The sequence below is a fragment of the Macaca thibetana genome, chromosome 13 (genome assembly GCF_024542745.1).
Source record: "Macaca thibetana thibetana isolate TM-01 chromosome 13, ASM2454274v1, whole genome shotgun sequence".
In the NCBI taxonomy this organism is placed as follows: Eukaryota; Metazoa; Chordata; class Mammalia; order Primates; family Cercopithecidae; genus Macaca; species Macaca thibetana.
The window spans coordinates 16488206-16506787 of NC_065590.1; the positions used below are offsets into that span (position 1 = coordinate 16488206).

General features: G+C 45.2%; 1 protein-coding gene and 1 long non-coding RNA gene across 4 annotated transcripts in view; one reads left to right on the plus strand and one right to left on the minus strand.

The window, feature by feature from the left end:
* Positions 1 to 725, plus strand: part of ANAPC1 (anaphase promoting complex subunit 1) — a 118391-nt gene extending 117666 nt beyond the window's left edge. For all 3 annotated transcript variants that reach the window (XM_050752989.1, XM_050752990.1, XM_050752991.1), the window contains one exon: positions 387 to 725. In XM_050752989.1, the coding sequence (XP_050608946.1) occupies positions 387 to 502 (116 nt within the window). In that variant the 3' untranslated portion in view covers positions 503 to 725. The remainder of the gene's footprint in view (positions 1 to 386) is intronic.
* A 7732-nt stretch (positions 726 to 8457) lies between these two features.
* LOC126933451 (uncharacterized) lies at positions 8458 to 11815 on the minus strand. Its single transcript, XR_007718591.1, has 5 exons — positions 11730 to 11815; positions 11453 to 11554; positions 11067 to 11263; positions 9576 to 9634; positions 8458 to 8610 (listed from the first exon to the last, which is right to left on the minus strand). It is a non-coding gene; the product is annotated as an uncharacterized LOC126933451 (long non-coding RNA).
* Between the last annotated feature and the right edge of the window lie 6767 nt (positions 11816 to 18582).

An 18582-nucleotide genomic window follows, 5' to 3' on the forward strand; every position in this document is an offset into this window, starting at 1 on the left:
CTTACCCTGAAATCTGAAGTGTTTGAAATCGAAAATGTTTTGAGCGCCAACATGATGCTCAGAGGAAATGCTCATTCCAGCATTTTGGATTTGGGATTTTCAGATTAAGAATGCTCAGCTGGTAGGTGTAATGCAGATATTCCAAAATCCAAAAAAATCCAGAATCCAAAACACCTCTCTTCCTAAGCATTTTGGAAAAGGGATACTCAACTTACATTACAGTGTATTAGGGAATTTCATGATTTTAAATATTGTCTTTGGATAATCATTTTCAAAGGGAAAAATGCCTGTTTTCAACGTGACTGTGTTTCTGAAGCTTCCTTGAAAGGAGAGGTACGGCTGAATTTATTTAGAGACGTGACCTTCCTGCCCCATTTCCGTTGTAGGGAGCACGAGCTTTGCCGAACTGCTCTTCAAATTTAAGCAGCTAAAAATGCCAGTGCGAGCTTTGCTGAGATTGGCTCCTCTGCTTCTTGGAAATCCGCAGCCAATGGTGATGTGACCGTGTCTGGTGGTGAACCTACCCTGAGACGTGACTTCTGCACAAAAACGTGACCAAACATCAAAGCTAAAGCAATGTTTATAAAGTTTTATGATATAACTAGGGGGAAGTGAGCTGCACAAACCTCAGTGTATTTTACATCTGTTCCTGCGGTCATTAACATTATATGATACGTAAAAGCAAGTTACAGTTTACTTTTGTAAATAAAGTTTTTGGTTTGTTTTCAAAACTCTCGATGATTGCTTTAGTTTTGGACTTAGAGAATAGAGCAGTGGGTGCTGGAGTGAATATTGATTTTTAAAGTCTTTGAACTGTGGTGGTACAGGTGAAGTGACTATGTTCAAAAACGCAGTTTTAAAAGAAGCTATATCATAAAGTTTTACTTTCTGTGGCAAAAGAGCGTGTTAGCATTTCCTCAGATGTCGCAGTTGTCCCATCTAAAATAAGTTTGTACTTCTGGTGACAATGCCAGACATTCTCATGATGTGATCACCTTAAGCAGGAGAAGGAGATTTTTGCCCTCAGTTGCTCAACATGAAGTACTATGGACTGAATTGTGTCCTCTCAGAATTGTATATTGAGGCCCTAACCCCTGTGTGGCTGTATTTGGCAATGGGGCATTTAGGAGATTACTAAGGTTAAATGAGGTCATCATAAGGGTGGGGTCTTAATTCAATAGAATTGGTGGTCTCCTAAGCAGAGGAAGAGAGATTTTTCTTTCTCTCTCTGCCACGTGAAGATGCAGTGAGAAGTCGGCCATTCTGCAAGGCAAGAAGAGCCCTTACCAGGAACAGACTTGACTAGCACCTCGATCATGGACCTCCAGCCTCCAGACTTGCAAGAAATACATTTCCCCTGTTGAAACCACCCAGTCTGTGGTGTTTTGTTATGGCAGCCTAGGCAGACTAATACACAAAACCTGCTCTAAATAGATAAAATAAGAAATTACTACAGACGGCTCTTTAGAAATTGTATTTAAAAACAAAACAATCCATATTTACCCAAGATTTACAGAATGTACGTCTGTACACGGGAGGGATTTCTGGACTAGTGGATGATGAAAAATGTCCATATAAAGGCACCTCCAGCTTCGAGTTGCCAACACAGGAGGAAGAATGCTCTCTGTTGTTCAGATGCTGATGTGTGTCCTGTGCTTCCTAGACGGCCAGTGGGATCATAAGCTGGTAGAAGCAAGATCTTCATCCACTGACTTCATATTTCTTCCACATCCTGAGCTGTGTTGTCTGACTTTAAAAATAAATTAAAGCAAATGGAAATGTTTCCATTGAGATTTTGGCAAAACCCCACGTGGCATTTGTCTCTGCGGGCTACACTTGGAAGGCATGCTCCTAGAGGCCCAGCGGTTTTCTCTGGCCTCTCCGTGTCCTCCCATTTGCGTGCCTGCCCCAAGGACTCGCTTATTCCCGGATGTGAAGCGGAGGCATGAAGGGGCTGACTGAGAGGCTGAAATGTGCTTCTCTTCACACTTACATAGTTTTCTTCTAATTAAAAATAAAATTTTAAGTGGTAGATGATGAAAATTCCTTTTGAATCAAGATTTTAAAAATTCAATATCAAACCAATTGTTACTGTCTTCACTCTCCATTGTTTACGACTGTGTGCTTTTCCCTGAATAAAGAACGATTGGAGAGACATCTAGTTGTTTGCACACATATTAACTCATACTTAAGGGAGAACAGCTTTTAGAACATCGTCGACGAAAGCAAATATCAGCTTTAAAAGAGAGAGGACAGAAAGACTGCAGATGGTCTGGAAGCAGCATTTTTAGGCCGTCTGATTAGCTGGGAAGTCAGCCCTTGAGTAGGCCTGCTGGATCATCAGATAAATCCATGTTAGCTATTTCTGGACCCTCAAAAAATCCTGAGGGTATGGCTCTCACCATCCAGAACCTGCAGCCTCCTTAGAGCCATGGCTGTGAGGGAAGAGCTGCAGAAAAACATTTGGCTGTTAAGTGTTTTGGCCCAGAAACAACACAAATCATTTCCTGTTAAAGCCTGTTGGCCGGAAGTAGTCATACTGCTCTACTTAGTGTGCCCAGGACTGGGAGGAGAGGCAGATGCTGGTGAGGATGTTATGCCAGTTACAGCATGGTTCCTCACTTACTAATTCCCTGTGTCCCTCTTTTCTACTTAGATAGATAGAAATAGGTATCACTGCTTCCATAGACAAAATTAAAGAAACCATACAATTTACACATACACTCAGAGCGCTTGTTCTTTCCCCAGTAGACACTGATGTCTGTGCTCCTCCCTTGTGGGTCTTCTGAAGGACCTAGCAGGAGACCCAGGTTGAAACCCTATAGAACCTTGCCGCGTGCTGCCCAGTCTGCCTTGAATAAGGCCATTTTCTCACCCTCTGTCTAGTAACTAGCTGACTCCACAGCTCATGGTGAGGGGCATGTCTCAGCTCAGGGGGTCCCCTGACATCCCAGAGGAAGCAAGAAGGTGGGGGTCTTTCACCTCTCAGCCTGATGATCTGTGCACACCCACTCGGTGGGAGGCCAGGGTGCCTGTGGGCAGATGGGTCAGAGTGTGGGCCAGGATTTGGAGTAGAAGCCAGAGCATATGAAAGTCCAAACCAGGAAGACTTTGTTGCCTCCCCCATGTGGGGTTGAAGGCCTCTCTTCTGAGGTCCCCCATCCTCATGCTGACCAAATTTGGGGGGAAATGTCTCACTGTGTGAGGATCATGCCAATTAAGCTGTAGGGGAGGACACAGGATCTGATCCCCTCTGTATCCTTAGCGCATGCTATCTCCAGCCAGCAGGGGAAGGAAGCAGAGGTGAGGTGGGAGAGGTGGCCACTCTGGACAGTGTACCTGGGCTGGCTGCCTCTCAGCGCCCACGAGCACCCCACAGATATCCACGCCCGTGTACAAAGTTTCCCAAGTGGTGGCCTTTTCCTGCTTCCAAGAGCTGCCCAGGTTCCCCCCTCTCTGAAATAACATTGGTTGCTTCTCATTACGTCACAAGCTGCAGAAAAAAAAATTGAAATAAAAACCCTCTACAACTGTATCCTTAACTCTTACCTGTGGATAAGGATGGACTTGCCTGCCCAACATCCTCTGTCTTATGTCTTTGGGTGAAAGGGAAGCTGGAATGGGCAGGAGGGGCTGCTCAGGGCAGTCAGGACCTTCAGGTTTCAGGCAGGGAGACCCACTGATCAGACACTTGCATCAAATGTCAGTGCTAACAGATCCCTTAGATGGCACCGGTCCTGCCCCTCCTCGAGTGAGATCCCTGTGGCTCAGGGAGGGAGGTTGACTGCCCCAAAGCACCCTTCACAACTGTGATGAAGCTGGCTTTCAACCATGCTTCCTATACCGCACCCTGAACCTGGTCCAGTACTGCCTGCATTTCCAGTCCAACAGACTCTTAGGAGGAAGCAATGATTAAATGTAAGTGAAAAGGACTTGGCACCAGGAAGAGTTTATGAACACATTTCAAAAGCAGACATACTCTTCTTTACACCTTTGGAAAAACAAAGGCTTTGTGTATCTTGGAATTTGATTAACTGAATTAATCTGTGTGTTGCTTTCTTGGTCACTTAACAAGCACCTTGATTTAAATTTTTTTTTCTCATAGCTAAAAAGATTTCATCCTATTTCGTATGGTACATTATTATAATATGAAATCTTAAAATAAGTTATTGATTGACTGAGACAGAGTCTCCCTCTGTTTCCCAGCCTAGAGTCAGTGACATGACCGTAACTCATTCCAGCTCACTGCAGGCTCAACTTTCTGGGTTCAAGCAATCCTCCAGCCTCAGCCTCCTGAGTGAATGGGACTGCAGGTGCATACCACCACACCCAGCTAAATTTTTAAAATTTCTGTAGAGATGAAGTATTGCTATGGTGCCGTCTGGTCTCAGACTCCTGGCCTCTAGTGATCCTCCTGCCTCAGCCTCCCAAAGTGCTGGGATTACAGGTATGAGCCACTGCACCCAGCCTAAAATAAAAATTTTATACCAAATTCAATACAATTTATAAATAACTGGAAAGTCTTAATTCTCAGTGCTTGCCTTGTCTCTGTAGTTAAGGGATCTGTCACACTCAGGCACTCTTCCTTGTGACGCTGTAGGCCACGTGCTTCAAGAACTCAGGCGCACTAGCTCGTGATCCACATGGTTACATCATTAGGGGAGCTTAACATAGGGTGGAGGTTGGAAGTCACTCGGGTTTCTTTCATTTGTCTTATGTTCACTTTTGTGCGTATCAAGAATATTTTAGGCCAGGCATGGTGGCTCACGCCTGTAATCCCAGCACTTTGGAAGGCCAAGGGGGGCGGATCACCTGAGGTCAGAAGTTTGAGACCAGCCTGGCCAACATGGCGAAACCCCATCCCTACTAAAAAAAAAAAAAAATTAGCCAGGTGTGGCGGCACATGGCTGTAATCTCAGCTACTCGGGAGGCTAAGGCAGCAGAATCTTGAACCAGGGAGGCAGAGGTTGCAGTGAGCTGAGATCGCGCCATTGCACTTCAGCCTAGGCAATAGAGCAAGACTCCATCTCAAAAAATAAAAATAAAAGTAAGAATATTATAAGTGCTGCTTATTGTACCAGTTCAGAAATTAAGGCAGTTTCATCAGCTGGAAACCTTTCTCACTCCATGTTCTGTGCAAATTTCTGTAAATCCACAGAGCAGGGCATAGGTGGTGTCTCCAGCGTCACTTCCCTCCAAACTCCCCGCTGTGTTGCACTAATTCATTTGTGGCTGATCTCACTGCGCCCCATGGGTGGGCTGGATGTCAGTCAGCTTGGCGTCTTCACTGCCTCCTTTTGTCTCTCCTCAGCTTCCAGCTGTTCTTCACATGTAGTGCCAGATGAGAGTCTTCCAGGGGCAGATGCCCGTGCAGGGCCTGGAGGATAGAGGAGGAGATGAAGCCTTTAGTCTCCTGCACTGGCTACAGCAGACACAGGGCAGATGGCACACTCCTGGCTGCAGGAAGCTAATACCAGCTGTGGCAGGTGTCTCCACTCCTGAGTTTCTGGAAGTTTACAGGAGCTTCTCTGTCCTCTGCCTCCTTTCTTTCCTGTTGGGATCTCTGAACAAACGCCATGATCCCTTGAGGGATGCAATGACTCAGATGTAAACTCGTCCCCATCCCTGAGTCCCACCAAAACCACCCACTGCCACCCAGGGACTAGGCTTTGCTTCTAGAATTTCTAGCCTCCTGGTCACCTCCCCCAAGCTTCTAGTGCTGTTCAATTTTCTTTTCCAGTCTCAAATCCTCAGTTGCTCTCTAAAATGCCAAAATTTCTCTGCAATTTCCTAACCCCTGTACAGACTCACCTGGGTGGCACCGATCTCACAGCTGCAGCGGTGGGTCTCACTGTGCTTTCAGTACAGCCTTACATAAGTGTTCAGAGAAAGCCTGGACTGAGGAAATGAAAACCTGCCCTGCTACTTATCAGGCTGGTGATTCTTTATACAATCCACCAGTGGCGGGCCCCTGGGTTTATTCCATGTCTTTGCTATTGTGAATAGTGCTGGGATGAACACGAGTGCATGTGTCTTTTTGATAGAACAATTTCTTTTCCATTCGATAGATACACTCAGTAATGGGATTGCTGGGTCAAATGGCAGCACTCTTACGTTCTCCGAGCAATCTCCACACTGCTTTCCACAGTGGCTGAACTAATTGACATTCCCACCAGCAGTGTGTAAGTGATCCCTTTTCTCTGCAGCCTTCCCAGCATGTGTCATTGTTTGACTTTTTTTTTTTTTTTTTTTTAAAACAATAGCCAATCTAACTGGGGTGAGATGGTCTTTCATTGTGGTTTTGGTTTGTATTTCATGGATGATTAGCGATTAGTGATATTGAGCATATTTTCGTATGTTTGTTGACTGCTTGTATGTCTTCTTTTGAGAAGTGTCTGCCTGTACTTTGCTCACTTTTTTTTTTTTTTTTTTTTTTTTTTTGAGACAGAGTCTCACTTTGTCACCCAGGCTGAGTGCAGTGGCCGGATCTCAGCTCGCTGCAAGCTCCGCCTCCCGGGTTTACGCCATTCTCCTGCGTCGGCCTCCCGAGTAGCTGGGACTACAGGCGCCCGCCACCTTGCCCGGCTAGTTTTTTGTATTTTTAGTAGAGACAGGGTTTCACTGTGTTAGCCAGGATGGTCTCGATCTCCTGACCTCATGATCCACCCGCCTCGGCCTCCCAAAGTGCTGGGATTACAGGCTTGAGCCACCGTGCCTGGCCTGCTCACTTTTTAATGGGGTTGTTTTTTGGCTTGTTGATTTAAGTTTGCCGCTTCTTTGTCGGGGAAGGGGGGAGGTGGGGGAGGGCGGGAGCTACAAGAAAAGAGAGAAGGAGATCAGAGCACAGTGAAGGCAGACTCCTGAGCATGGCATCCCCTAGTGCCCGTCAGAGGGGAGCTTAGGTCGACTGTCTCTCCCCACTGCTCTTATAAGCAATGAGACCCATGGGGGGCCAACAACTGCTGTTTTTCTTTGGAGTCTTGAGATCTCAAATGAAAAGCATGTGGATGAATTGAACGTTATACCCAACTTGGTTTATCTCAGAACACGCTTTATCTGCCTTCTTCTCTCCCCATTTCTTTTCTCCTGGGGTCAGAATAGGTTCCATCACAGCCTGCAGCGTGGCAGGCTGTTCACAGGATCATTCTGTTACAACCATGTGCCCAGGCAAAGTGTTCCTTATGCATTTCACTAGAGTTCTCCCCTCTACTTCAAGTAAATCCAAAGATTAAAAACTAAATTTAAACCAAAGAAATCAGGTGGGCACGGGTGGCTCACACCTGTAATCCCAGCACTATGGGAGGCTGAGGCGGGTGGGTCATTGAGGTCAGGAGTTTAAGACTAGCCTGGCCAACATGGCGAAACCCCGTCTCTACTAAAAATACAAAAATTAGCTGGATGTTGTGGTACACGCCTGTAATCCCAGCTACTCAGGAGGCTGAGGCAGGAGAATCACTTGAACCCAGGAGGTGGAGGTTGCAGTGAGCCAGGATCATGCCACTGCACTCCAGCCTGGGTGACAGAGTGAGACTCTGTCCCCAAAAAAAAAGAAAAGAAGGAAAAGAAATCACTTCTAAAGGGTGTGATGCTAGACAGTGGATGATTGGTTTCTATAAATGCCTCATCTTTTGTGTCTATCCTCACAGTTTGGTATGTGTGCTTTTTTCCATTTTGTTTCTAGTGATCCAATTTTTTCAGAGACCAGAGAGCCCTGGTTGCTCCTTCGGCCCATGAGAAGTGAGATCCTTCAAGGGCCTGGCTCAGCGTAACTTGCTTCCCTGGGAGCAGCACACACACAACAGAGCAGGGGGTGCCGGCATTCGTCTTTCTCTTTCTTTCCCAGAACCACCGTGGTGATGGTCCCTTTCCCGCAAAGGATGAATCTCAGTGTGTTTCATGTATTTATGTTTAAAATTTTAACCTCAGATCAAAACCCTGCAGAGGTTATTACCAAGAACAGCATTTACAAGAGTTTTCCCTAAAAAATTGACCTGCAGGTTGAGACCTGGTATTGCAGAGCACATGTTTCCATAATCAAATTCATTTGGAGAATATAACCCTTTCTTACCGCAGGAGTTCTCAAAGCCCTCTCTGTGCTAATATGCACGAAGAAACTCTACAATAGGATGCAGGAGGGCCTCCACATGCCCTCTAGCCCAGGTGGGGCCTTCAGGAGTACAGAGGAAGGAGCTGGCTCGACTCTGCGCAGCCCCAGGCGAGGGCTCACACGCACTTGGACCGTCTGCAGACCCGTCCACGCCCCACTGGTCGTTCCCTGGGAACCTAGGGGGCGTGCTGGCACACCCAACTCCAGACCCAGTGATGTGGATTCTGGGCCTGGATCTGAAAGGGAGATGCAGGGGAGTGAGCACTGGATGGGGGACCCGGCCCTGCTCTCATCCCTCCACCTCCCCAGCTGGCCAGCATCCCCCACACACCTCGCACACCTCTGGGGTGACCCAGGCTTGGTGCCCCATTGCCTGGAAGAACTCTATCTTCAGCGGCAGGAACTCCTTGTAGAGGTCTGGCCAGTGCTCCTTGCCCAGCAGGAACTAGAAGATGCTCTGCTTGGACGTGGGGTTGTCCTCCTCCATGTGGGAGGTGATGTAGCTGTTACAGGAAAAGACGGTAAGCTCGCCTGCCCCTTGAGTCATGGCTGCCAGCCTCAGGTGGGACAGGAGGGAGAGGTCACCTAGGAAGAACCATGAGCCCAGGCAGAGTACATAGAGGAGAGAGGGTCTGGGGGAGCCTTCTCTGCCGGGTGACCCGGATCTATAGGGGCCCCAGGGTGTCCTCAACACCGAGCCTGTGGGGCCCATGCTGTGCCCAGCCCGAGACAAGGTCCTGGGATTGACAAGGTCATTTCCTAGTGGCTTTTGTCTTCAGGTAACTCAGTCTCTGGGCAGCAAGTGGTGTTTTCCCCACTGCTTCCATTATCTCAGCACCTTACTCATTGCCTTTCCTTCCTCACCACCTTCACATGGCCTCTGAAGGTCTCATCTGCTCTGTGACCAAGAAGAACAACCAAGCGCAACCCAAGCACAAGGGCATGGCTGAGCTGTCTGGACAGGCTGAGGGAAACATGGGATTCGGGGATCTGGGAAGGTTTCAGAGCAGGTCCCTGAGGAGGTGCTTGCAGGGCCAGGAAGAAGTGGATCCGGTTGTAGCGGTGCCCAGGCAGCCCGACGCAACCGAAGTACTTCACCACCGTGGACAGCAGGTACTGCCGGAGACAGAGGCTGGTGAGGGAGGCCAGGGAGGAGCAGCAGGAGAGTGTGTGGCGTGGGCCATGGGACCTTCCCCGCCCGAAGGACAGGGTGCAAAACAGCTCAGGGCGGGACTTGCTGTGGGTCTCACATATCTGTGCCATCTTGAGATGAGCAATTGGAAGGCAGGGAGGGGTTCCCAGTAACTCCAGGCAGGGCAGGGACGGGCAGCGTGCTCTTCCTTCTGGCATCGAGCGTGCATTTCTCCAGGGCTTCTGCCCAGATGGAAATTCTACTCTCTCTGCCTGTCCCCCATGGGGCGGTGACTCTGCAGACCCCTTGTCCCTGTCACTCCAGTGCTGTTGGTACCTTGTCAGACACTTTGAGGAAAATGTCAGCTTCCAAGAAGCTGTGGATAACGGGATCCTCTGCAAAGGAAAGAAGAAGTCATGAGGCCTTGGAGAGGCCCTTCAAGCAGGACTGAGTGTGTGGCTGTGGGATGTTTCAGAGGAAAGCAGGAAAACCTGAACCTTCTCTGAGTTCCTCTGTCATGGTAGGGGACCCAGCTGCCTTTCCTTCAGGAAGTGCTGGGCTTTGCCTCAGCAACAGCTGCTACTCCCCGCATTGACACACACAGGTTCGGTTTCAACTGCAGACGTGAATGTTGCTACTGTTATTTAACCCTCAATAGGGTCACAATGGGATGTGATAAATTCGTTCACTGCACAGATGTGACTTGGGTCTCAAAGTGTAACGCATTTGCCTCAACTGAAAAGCTTGGATGTGGCCCTGGGTCTCTGTTACCCCACGACCTCTCACTGCATCATACTGTGGCTGTGTCAAGCTCCCTGTCCCACTGCCACTGAGCACTGGGGCTGTGGTGGGGAATTTCATGGCCCCTGGGCTCACTGGACTTTGCTGCCTTCCGGAAGATGTGACCTGGCCTCTGCTCCTCTGCAGAAGGCCCATCTTTGATTCGAGGTCTCCCCTGGAGGGGCCATTTCCTAGAGAAGACCTGAGAATGCCAGGTCCCATCTGTCCCTACCCCAGGATGATGACCCCGGCACAGCAGGGAGGGTGGGTGGCTCACCGTCATCCTCTCCCTGCCTCTTCTCTAGTAAGCCTGGCCCTCGGAAGAGCCCTGTCCAGCAGCACTGTCTGTGATGATGGAGATCCTCTCTACCTGGGCTGTCCTCTGCAGCAGCCGCCAGCCCCACGTGGCTGTTGAGCTCTTGAAATGTGGCAAGTGAAACTGACAAACTGGATGTTAAAAGTGTGTTTAACTCATCTAAAATAAAACATAAGTAGCTACATGTGGCTGGTGAGGCTGTAGTGAATGGCATGACATCCATGTTTTCCCCAACCCTGCCACACTCATCCCGCCTCTGGTCCTGATGCCACCTTCTCAGACAGACCGTCTCTGAGTTTCCCATTTCATTAATGTCTCTGGCCTCACTCATGCTCCATCTCCAGTCGTCATGGCCTTGAAATAAATTTCCTTGTCTGCCTGTATCACTGGCTGAGATCAACTGATTTTTGTATATGCTGTTTGTTTTTTGTCTCCTCCCACTTTGAGCACAAAGAGAGCATGATCTCGTCTGTCCTTTCCTCACTGATCTCTAAAATCTTGACCGGTGGGGAATCACTGACTGGGTTTCTGTGGGAAGGGGGTGCAGCCCTTGGTGTTTCAGCCATGAGCCTCTTTTCCTTCCCTCCAAGAACCTGGAGGAAGGAAACCCCCATCACACTGCATTGGAAGAGGGGCGGCTCTGTGTACCGGCCTCCTGGGATTCTCGGAGCCCCCGGAGGTTTGCGCATGCTCCCAGGGCCCTGGGCGCTCCACCATCTTGGAGAACACACCAAGCGGTCGATAGAAGGCTTCTTGGTCCTCAGGGCGGTAGCTGGGTCTTCTCCTCTTGTTCATCCTGACTTTTGTTCCCTCAATATAGTTGACAGTCCGTATGTTCCTATTGTGGTCCCTCCTCCGCCTGGACTTCGCTGGGTGAGAGCTCCTGAGGAGGCTGAGCCGGAGGCGGGAGGGCTGCCGTCAGGCAGAGCTGTGGAAACGACAGACTCCATTGAGCACAGACGTGACCCACCCGGGCATCCCTGGGCCTTCTGTACTGCTCACCCTGAAGACCAGCCCCTGCCTCGTGTGGACAAGGGGACAAGTGCTCACACACCAGTAACTGACCCTTCGTGCAGGGAAGGTGCAAGGAAGTGGAGGGATGACGGAGGACACACACCTGCCTTGATAGCCCCCACATTCCTCATCTTCTGACTCCTCTTTCCCGGGGTTCTCTGCGCAGGGACAGCCACTGATGAAGCAGAAATGGCAGCCAGAGGAGCTGAAGAGAGAGAGGACCCCATGTGATCATGGATGGGACCCACGTGTTAAACGCTGGGCTCCTCCCTTCTCACCTTCAGAAGTTTGAACGTGACATGTGAGGGGATAAGGGGAATGACCGTCGTCCCCTTTGCATTTATCTACACATAAGGGTAGGAATCAAGTTACCTACTTACCTTTCTCTGCCAGACAAAAGCTGCTCTCCTCTGCCTCTTTCCATGGCTTTTTCTGCCTGGAGGACTCCTCTATGGAGACAAATGTGGAATTATCTGGTCTTCTGTCTTCCATAACTACAAAAGTGAGCAGGAAAGTGACCTCCTGGCTCACCCTGACACCACCCTTCCCCCTGTGGAATCTGACTAAGGAGAGTTGAAGGAAGAAGGAGAGATGATGCTGGGGCCATGGTGGTCCATCGTCCTTCATTCATTCGGGGACCATGGGCTAAGGGCAAACCACTGCACACACCTGCCTTCCCTTCCACGCATGCCCTTTCTTCCAGCCCTTCTTTGCTGGGTCTTGTGGGCTTGGAGCAGCCTCTGAGCAGCTGATGTGCACCTCACAAAGATCCTGTCTTCTCTGGCTACCAAAAAATGTAAGGAACCCAACATGATTCCAACCAGGTCATGTCTTTCTGCTTAATCTGCTTCTTGTGAAACATAATAGTAATTAAAAATTGCAATAATAGTAACTAACCGTTATTGATTGCTTACTAAACACTAGATGTTGATCTGTGCACTAAGAATTGCCTCAACTTAATCTTTATAATGTATGAGGTAAGGTTGATAATGTACCTGATTCATAGATGAGAAAATGATGCCTTAACTTGTCTAGAGCTTCTTCTGTGACCTTGGTTAGTACCTTCGGATTTGGGATTAGGACTTGTGTTTGACAAGTGCTTGTGGTGGTGACACTTGAGTCTTGGTCTCATTTCCAGTAGGGTCAAACTGATGACCTGACATACTTATTTTCTATGCTCTCAGCTCTGCCTACATACCCCTGTGAACCACTGTAAATTCATGGGCAATCAAGCCTGGCCCAAAAATATGACCAGAGTAGCACAGACCTTCCTACAATAGCCCTTGAAGCTGACTGAGGCAGTGCCTAGTGCCCCGCAAGAAGGCTGGTGACACCTACCCCTGTCTGAGGCGTCTTCCTCATGTCTGGTAGATGCTCTCTTCCTGCTCCTCCCCCATTGTCCCTGTGGCTCCCCATGGCTCTCAAGGCAGCCACTGATGACCAGGTTCTCTGTGGGAGTTGGCTCTCCTGTCAGCCCTCCTTCCTTCTCTCTTTTGCCCACATGCCCTCCTCTCCTGTCTTCCCCCAAAATTCAAAAACTGTTTTTGTTCCTGCTGCATCCCCAGTCATTCATCTGGAGACTCACAGGTGGCCCCTTCGCCATCCCCTGAGACTCCTTGGGAGAAGATAGTTCAGGATCCGAGACTTGGTCTGTTACAGGAATGAGTGATAGCCACCCTGAGTGAGTGCCTTCATGGCCCTCTGGAGTTCCAGGCCCTTGAAGCGTAGCTTACACTTACCTAGATCACAGCCCCATGATAGTGTGAAAGAGCACTGGCTGTAGCCAAGCGTTAGGGACCAAATGCTTCCAAGATTCCAGAGCGTTGGTCTAGATTCACTGATGACATCACATCATTCCACCAGGAATGGCTCTTTGATTTACAAAAGGCACTCAAGGAAAAGGTCGTGAGCCTCACAGGGAAGGGGGTTACTGTCCCAGCCTGAACACTGGAGTCACCTGCTCTTACTGCAACATGACCTTCATGTGGGGCCTCTTCTTGTGTTCAATCAAATCCGTTAATGATTTCAAATGAAAATGTTACATTCACATCGCAGAAAATTGAGAATATGCAAAATTAAAAGTTGATTAATCTCTCATCTATACTAAAAAATTACGAATATTATTTATTTTTATTGCCTTATTTGTGTTTAGTGTCATATTAAAATTTAAAAATGTAAGCTTTAATATTTTGAGATAATCACAGATTCACATGTAATTGTAAGAAGTAATACAGAGAGGTTCTAGATAACCTTCGTCAAAATTTCTCCAATGGTAACAACTTGCATAACTATAGTTCAATATCACAATAGGAAATTGAGTTTGGTACAATCCATTGACCTTGTTCAGATTTCATCAGTCTTACATACACTTGCTAGTGTGTATGCATTTTGTTCTATGCAGTTTTATCTCACGTGTACCCTTGTGTGACCACCACCAAGATACAGAACAGTTCTATTATAAGAATCCTTCCTATTACTTTTTTATAGGATTTCCTCTTCCCTAATCCCTGGCAACCATTAATCTCTACAACCTTATAATTTCGTTATTTCAACAATATTGACCAGGCATGGTGACTCACACCTCTAATCCCAGCACTTTGGGAGCCCAAGGCGGGTGGATCACTTGAGCTCAGGGGTTTGCGACCAGCCTGGGCAACATGGTGAAACCCCATCTCTACGAAAAATACAAAAATTAGCCAGGCGTGGTGATGTGCACCTGTAGTCCAAGCTACTTGTAGGGCTGAGTTGGGAGGATTGCTTGAGCCCAGGAGGTCAAGCCTGCAGTGAACCATGTTTGTACCTTTACTGGTGGTGAATCCACCTGGGTCTGCAGCAACCTCAGTTCTTGCCTCCTCAGAAGAAAGAATTTGACTGGAGAGCATAAGGCAGAAGAAGAGACTGGGGCAAGTTTTACAGCAGGAGCAAAAGTTTATTAAAAAGCTTTAGAGAAGGAACAAAAGGAAGGACAGTACACTTGGAAAGGGGCTTCAAGTGAGCGACTTGAAGGACAGAAGTGCAGGGTTTGACGTTTTGACTTGGGAATTTATATGCTGGTATACTTCTGGGGTTTTGTGTTCCGTCTCCCCTGATTCTTCCCTTGGGATGGGCTGTCTGCAGCACAGTATGCTGACTGGAGCTGTATGCATGCTCACCTGAGGCATTCTTCCCTTACCAGCCGAATGCCCCTAGGAGGTCATACACCAGTTAAACTCTGCCATCTTGCCTTTAGTCTATGTGTGTGAGTCTACTTGTTCAACTCCTGAGATTTTAATGGGAAGTTGCTGATCACCAGGTTCAGGTGTTTTCTATTTATCAGGAAAACTGCCTTTGCCTGGCGCTGGCTCTAACCAATTACTATTTTAGAGAGACAGTTAACAACTGCTTGACCATCACCTGATGGTTGCTTGACATTCCTGGTTTGGGGTTGTGGGTGGGCTCTCCTGCCCTGCTCAGACCTGACCAGCTACTTACTGTAACAGCACCACTGCGCTCCACCCTGGGTGACAAAGTAATCCTGTCTCAAAAAAACAAAAACAACCCCCGCCCCCCCAGTATTACCTAAATGGAACCAGTCAGTATATAGTCTGGGATTGGTGTTTTTCACTTAGCGTAATTCCCGACATCCAGCCAAGTTGTTGCATGAATCAATAGTTAATCCATTTTTATTGCCTAGTGGTGCTCCCAGTCATGTAAGTGCACATTTACTTTTGTAAGAACCTGCCATACTTTGTACTAGAGTGGTCCTGCCATTGTATATGTCTGCCAGCAGTGTCCGAGTGATCCATTTTCTTTGCATTGCCAGTGTTTGGTGCTATCATTATTTTCTACTTTAACCATATAAGACTTGGTTTTAACTGAAATATACTTTCAATAACATCACACAGATGGCAAATAATGTGTTTATCCTTTGCCCATGTCTTCTAATTATTGAGCCATCATTTTTTTTATAGTAAATGATATTTTATTGGGTAAACATATTTACATAACAATAAATGCCTTGTCTTTGTATATTCTAAATATAACTTCTTTATCATTTATATGACTTGCAAATATTTTCTCCCATTCTGTGTTGTGTGGCTTTTTTTTTTTTTTTTTTTTTGAGATGGAGTCTTGCTGCCTGGGCTGGAGTACAGTGGTGCAATCTCAGCTCACTGCAACCTCCGCCTCTGGAGTTCAAGCAATTCTCCTGCCTCAGCCTCCTGAGTAGCTGTGATTACAGGTGCATGCCACTACATCCAGCTAATTTTTGTATTTTTGGTAGAGACAGGGTTTCACCATGTTGGCCAGGCTGGTCTCAAACTCCTGACCTCAAGTGATCTGCCTGCCTTGGTCTCCCAAAGTGCTGGGATTACGGGCATGAGCCACTGCACCTGGCCCTGTATGTTGCTTTTTCACTTGATTTTAGCGATTATGATCATGAGAGAGATGTGTGGAGGTTTTACTTTGTCTCAAAAAGGCTTTCTAACTCTGAGGTGCTGTGTTTTGAGGGGATGGTGGTAGGAATCCATGTCTGTGTGTGAGTCAAGTTGAATAAGGGGGCCAAATTGCCTTTCTCTCTCATTTCAAGCAGACCAGCTTTGTTTGTGTCATTTTATTCCCTGGAGATCAGTGGAGAAATTTGTTTGAAAAAAGGAATAATTTAGTCATAGTGTATAATTAAGAAAAAATATATATTGCTGAATTCTATTTGTTGACATTTTGTTAAAGATTTTTATACCTATCTTCATAACAAATATTGGTCTGTAATTTAAAAAATATTGTCTTTATCTGGTTTTGGTATGAGGGTAATATTAGTTTCATAAAATAAATTAGGAAGTAGTCTCTGATTTTTTTTTGTAAGAGATTTTGTAGAATTAGTGTTTAAACTTTTAAAAACGTTTGTTAGAATTCTTGAGGGAAATTATCTGAACCTAGAGATTTCTTTTTTGTGAGTTTTAAAATTACAAATTCAATTTCTTTAATTCAGATTATCTATTTCATCTTAAATGAGTTGTGGCAGTTTATGTTTCAAGGAATTGGTCCATTTTATCTAAGTTGACAAATTTATGTTTGTAGAGTTGTTTCTAGTATTCTCTTATTATCATTTTAATGTTTGAAATATCTATATCTTTATCCCCTCTTTCATTCATGATATTGGTAATTTGTGTCTTTCTGTTTTCTTTTTAGACTTGCTAGAAGTTTATTAATTTTATTAATCTTTTAAAATAATAAACTCTGTTTCATTGATTCTCTACTGTGTTTCTGGTTTCAATTATATTAATTTCTGCTCTTTACTATTTCCTTCCTTCTTTCTGTTTTGGTTTTCTTATATTTATTTATTTTAGAGACATTTTATTTTATTTTATTATTTTAGAGACAATATTTTAGAGACATATTTATTCTGTCATCAAGGCTGGAGTGCATGATTATAGCTCTTCATAACCTTGAACTCCTGGGCTGAAGCAATCCTCCCATCTCATCCTTCTGAGTAGCTAGGACTCCAGGTGCATGCTGCCACACCTGGCTAATGTTCTTTATTTTTTGTAGAGATGGAGTCTTGCTATGTTGCCCAGTTTGATCTCAAACTCCTGGACTCAAGCAGTTGTCTCAGTTCTACCTCTCAAATCACTGGGATTATAGGTGTGAGGCACCCTGTTTTGGTTTTATTTTTGTCTTTTTCTAATTTTTAAAGGTGGAAACTTAGATTATTGATTTGAGACTTTTCTGATATAAGCATTTACTGCTGTGAATTTTCCTCTTAGCACTGCTTTAGGTACATTTCACAAAATTTTATGTGATAGTTTCATTTTCATTCAATTCTATGTATTTTAAAATTTTCTGAGAAATTGAGGACTTTCTTTTTGACCCAGGGATTACTTATAATTGTGTTGTATAGTTTTAAAGTGTTTGAAGATTTTTCATATGTCTTTCTGTTATTGATTTCTAGTTTGATTCCATTATGGCAAGAAAATATACTCTGTATGATTTCAATTTTAATTTTGTTGAGATTTATTTTATGGCCCTGGATATGGTCTATCTTGACAAATGTTTTGTGGACATTTGAAAAGATAATGTGTGCTGTCTGATGTCATTGGGGGAATGTTCTACAAATCTCAATTAGGTTCTTTTCATTGGCACTGTTTTTGTGTTCCTCTAAATCCTTGCTGATTTTCTGCCTAGTTGTTCTTTAATTATTTTTTTATTTCTTTATTTGATGGTTTTGCCTAGTTGTTTTATCAGTTGTTGAGAGAGAGTGTTGAAATTTCCAGCTATAATATGATTTCTCTCTTTCTCCTTTTCGTTCTATCAGTTTTTGCTTTACATATTTTGCAGCTCTGTTATTTGGTGCATATACATTTAAGATTGCTATGTCTTCCTGGTAGATTGACTCTTATCATTATGTAATATCCCTTTATGTCTCTGATAATCTTTTTGCTCTGAAGTCTTCTTTATCTGATATTAATGTAGCCACTCCTCCTTTGTTTTGACTGATGCTTACATGGTAACATGGTATATATTTTTCTGATCCGTATATGTTCAACCTGCTTATATTCTTATATTTGAAGTTAATTTTAAATAGATAGCATATAGCTGGGTCATGATTTTTAATCCACTCTGCCAGTTTTTTAATAGGTCTATTTAGACAATTTACATTTAATATTAACATTGATGTGTAAAGGCTAAGTCTGCCATTTTATCTATCTGTGCTTGTTTGTGTGTTTATCTCTTCGGTTTTTTTTTTTCCTCTGTTTAATCTTCCTTGTTTTCCTGTGGATTGTTTGAAAATATTTTATAATTTCATTCTGACTTACAGTGTTTTTTGAGTGTATTTCTTTCTATCAATTTTTTAGTGGTTGCTCTAGGTGTTACATTCTGTACATGTAACTCAGGAAAGTCTATTTGAGTTGATGTTTTATCAGTTTGAATAAAGTGTAGAAACTTCATCTCCCTTTAGGTACCTTTAACCTGTCACATTTATAATATAATTATCTTAAATAGTTTCTTTCTATATCTTGAGAAGTGTATTAGACAATGTTATAATTTTTGCATCAACCATCATAGTTTAGAAAACTTGAGAAGCTAAGTGTAGCATATATTTACCCATATTTTTTCTCTTTTTGTCCTTTCTTCCTTTCTGCTGTTAGAAGATTCTATCATTTCATTTCCATCTCAAGAAATTTCCTTAGTTATTCTTTTAGGGTAGGTCTGCTGGCAGTAAATCCTGTTTGTTTTCCTTTATTTGACAATATGTTG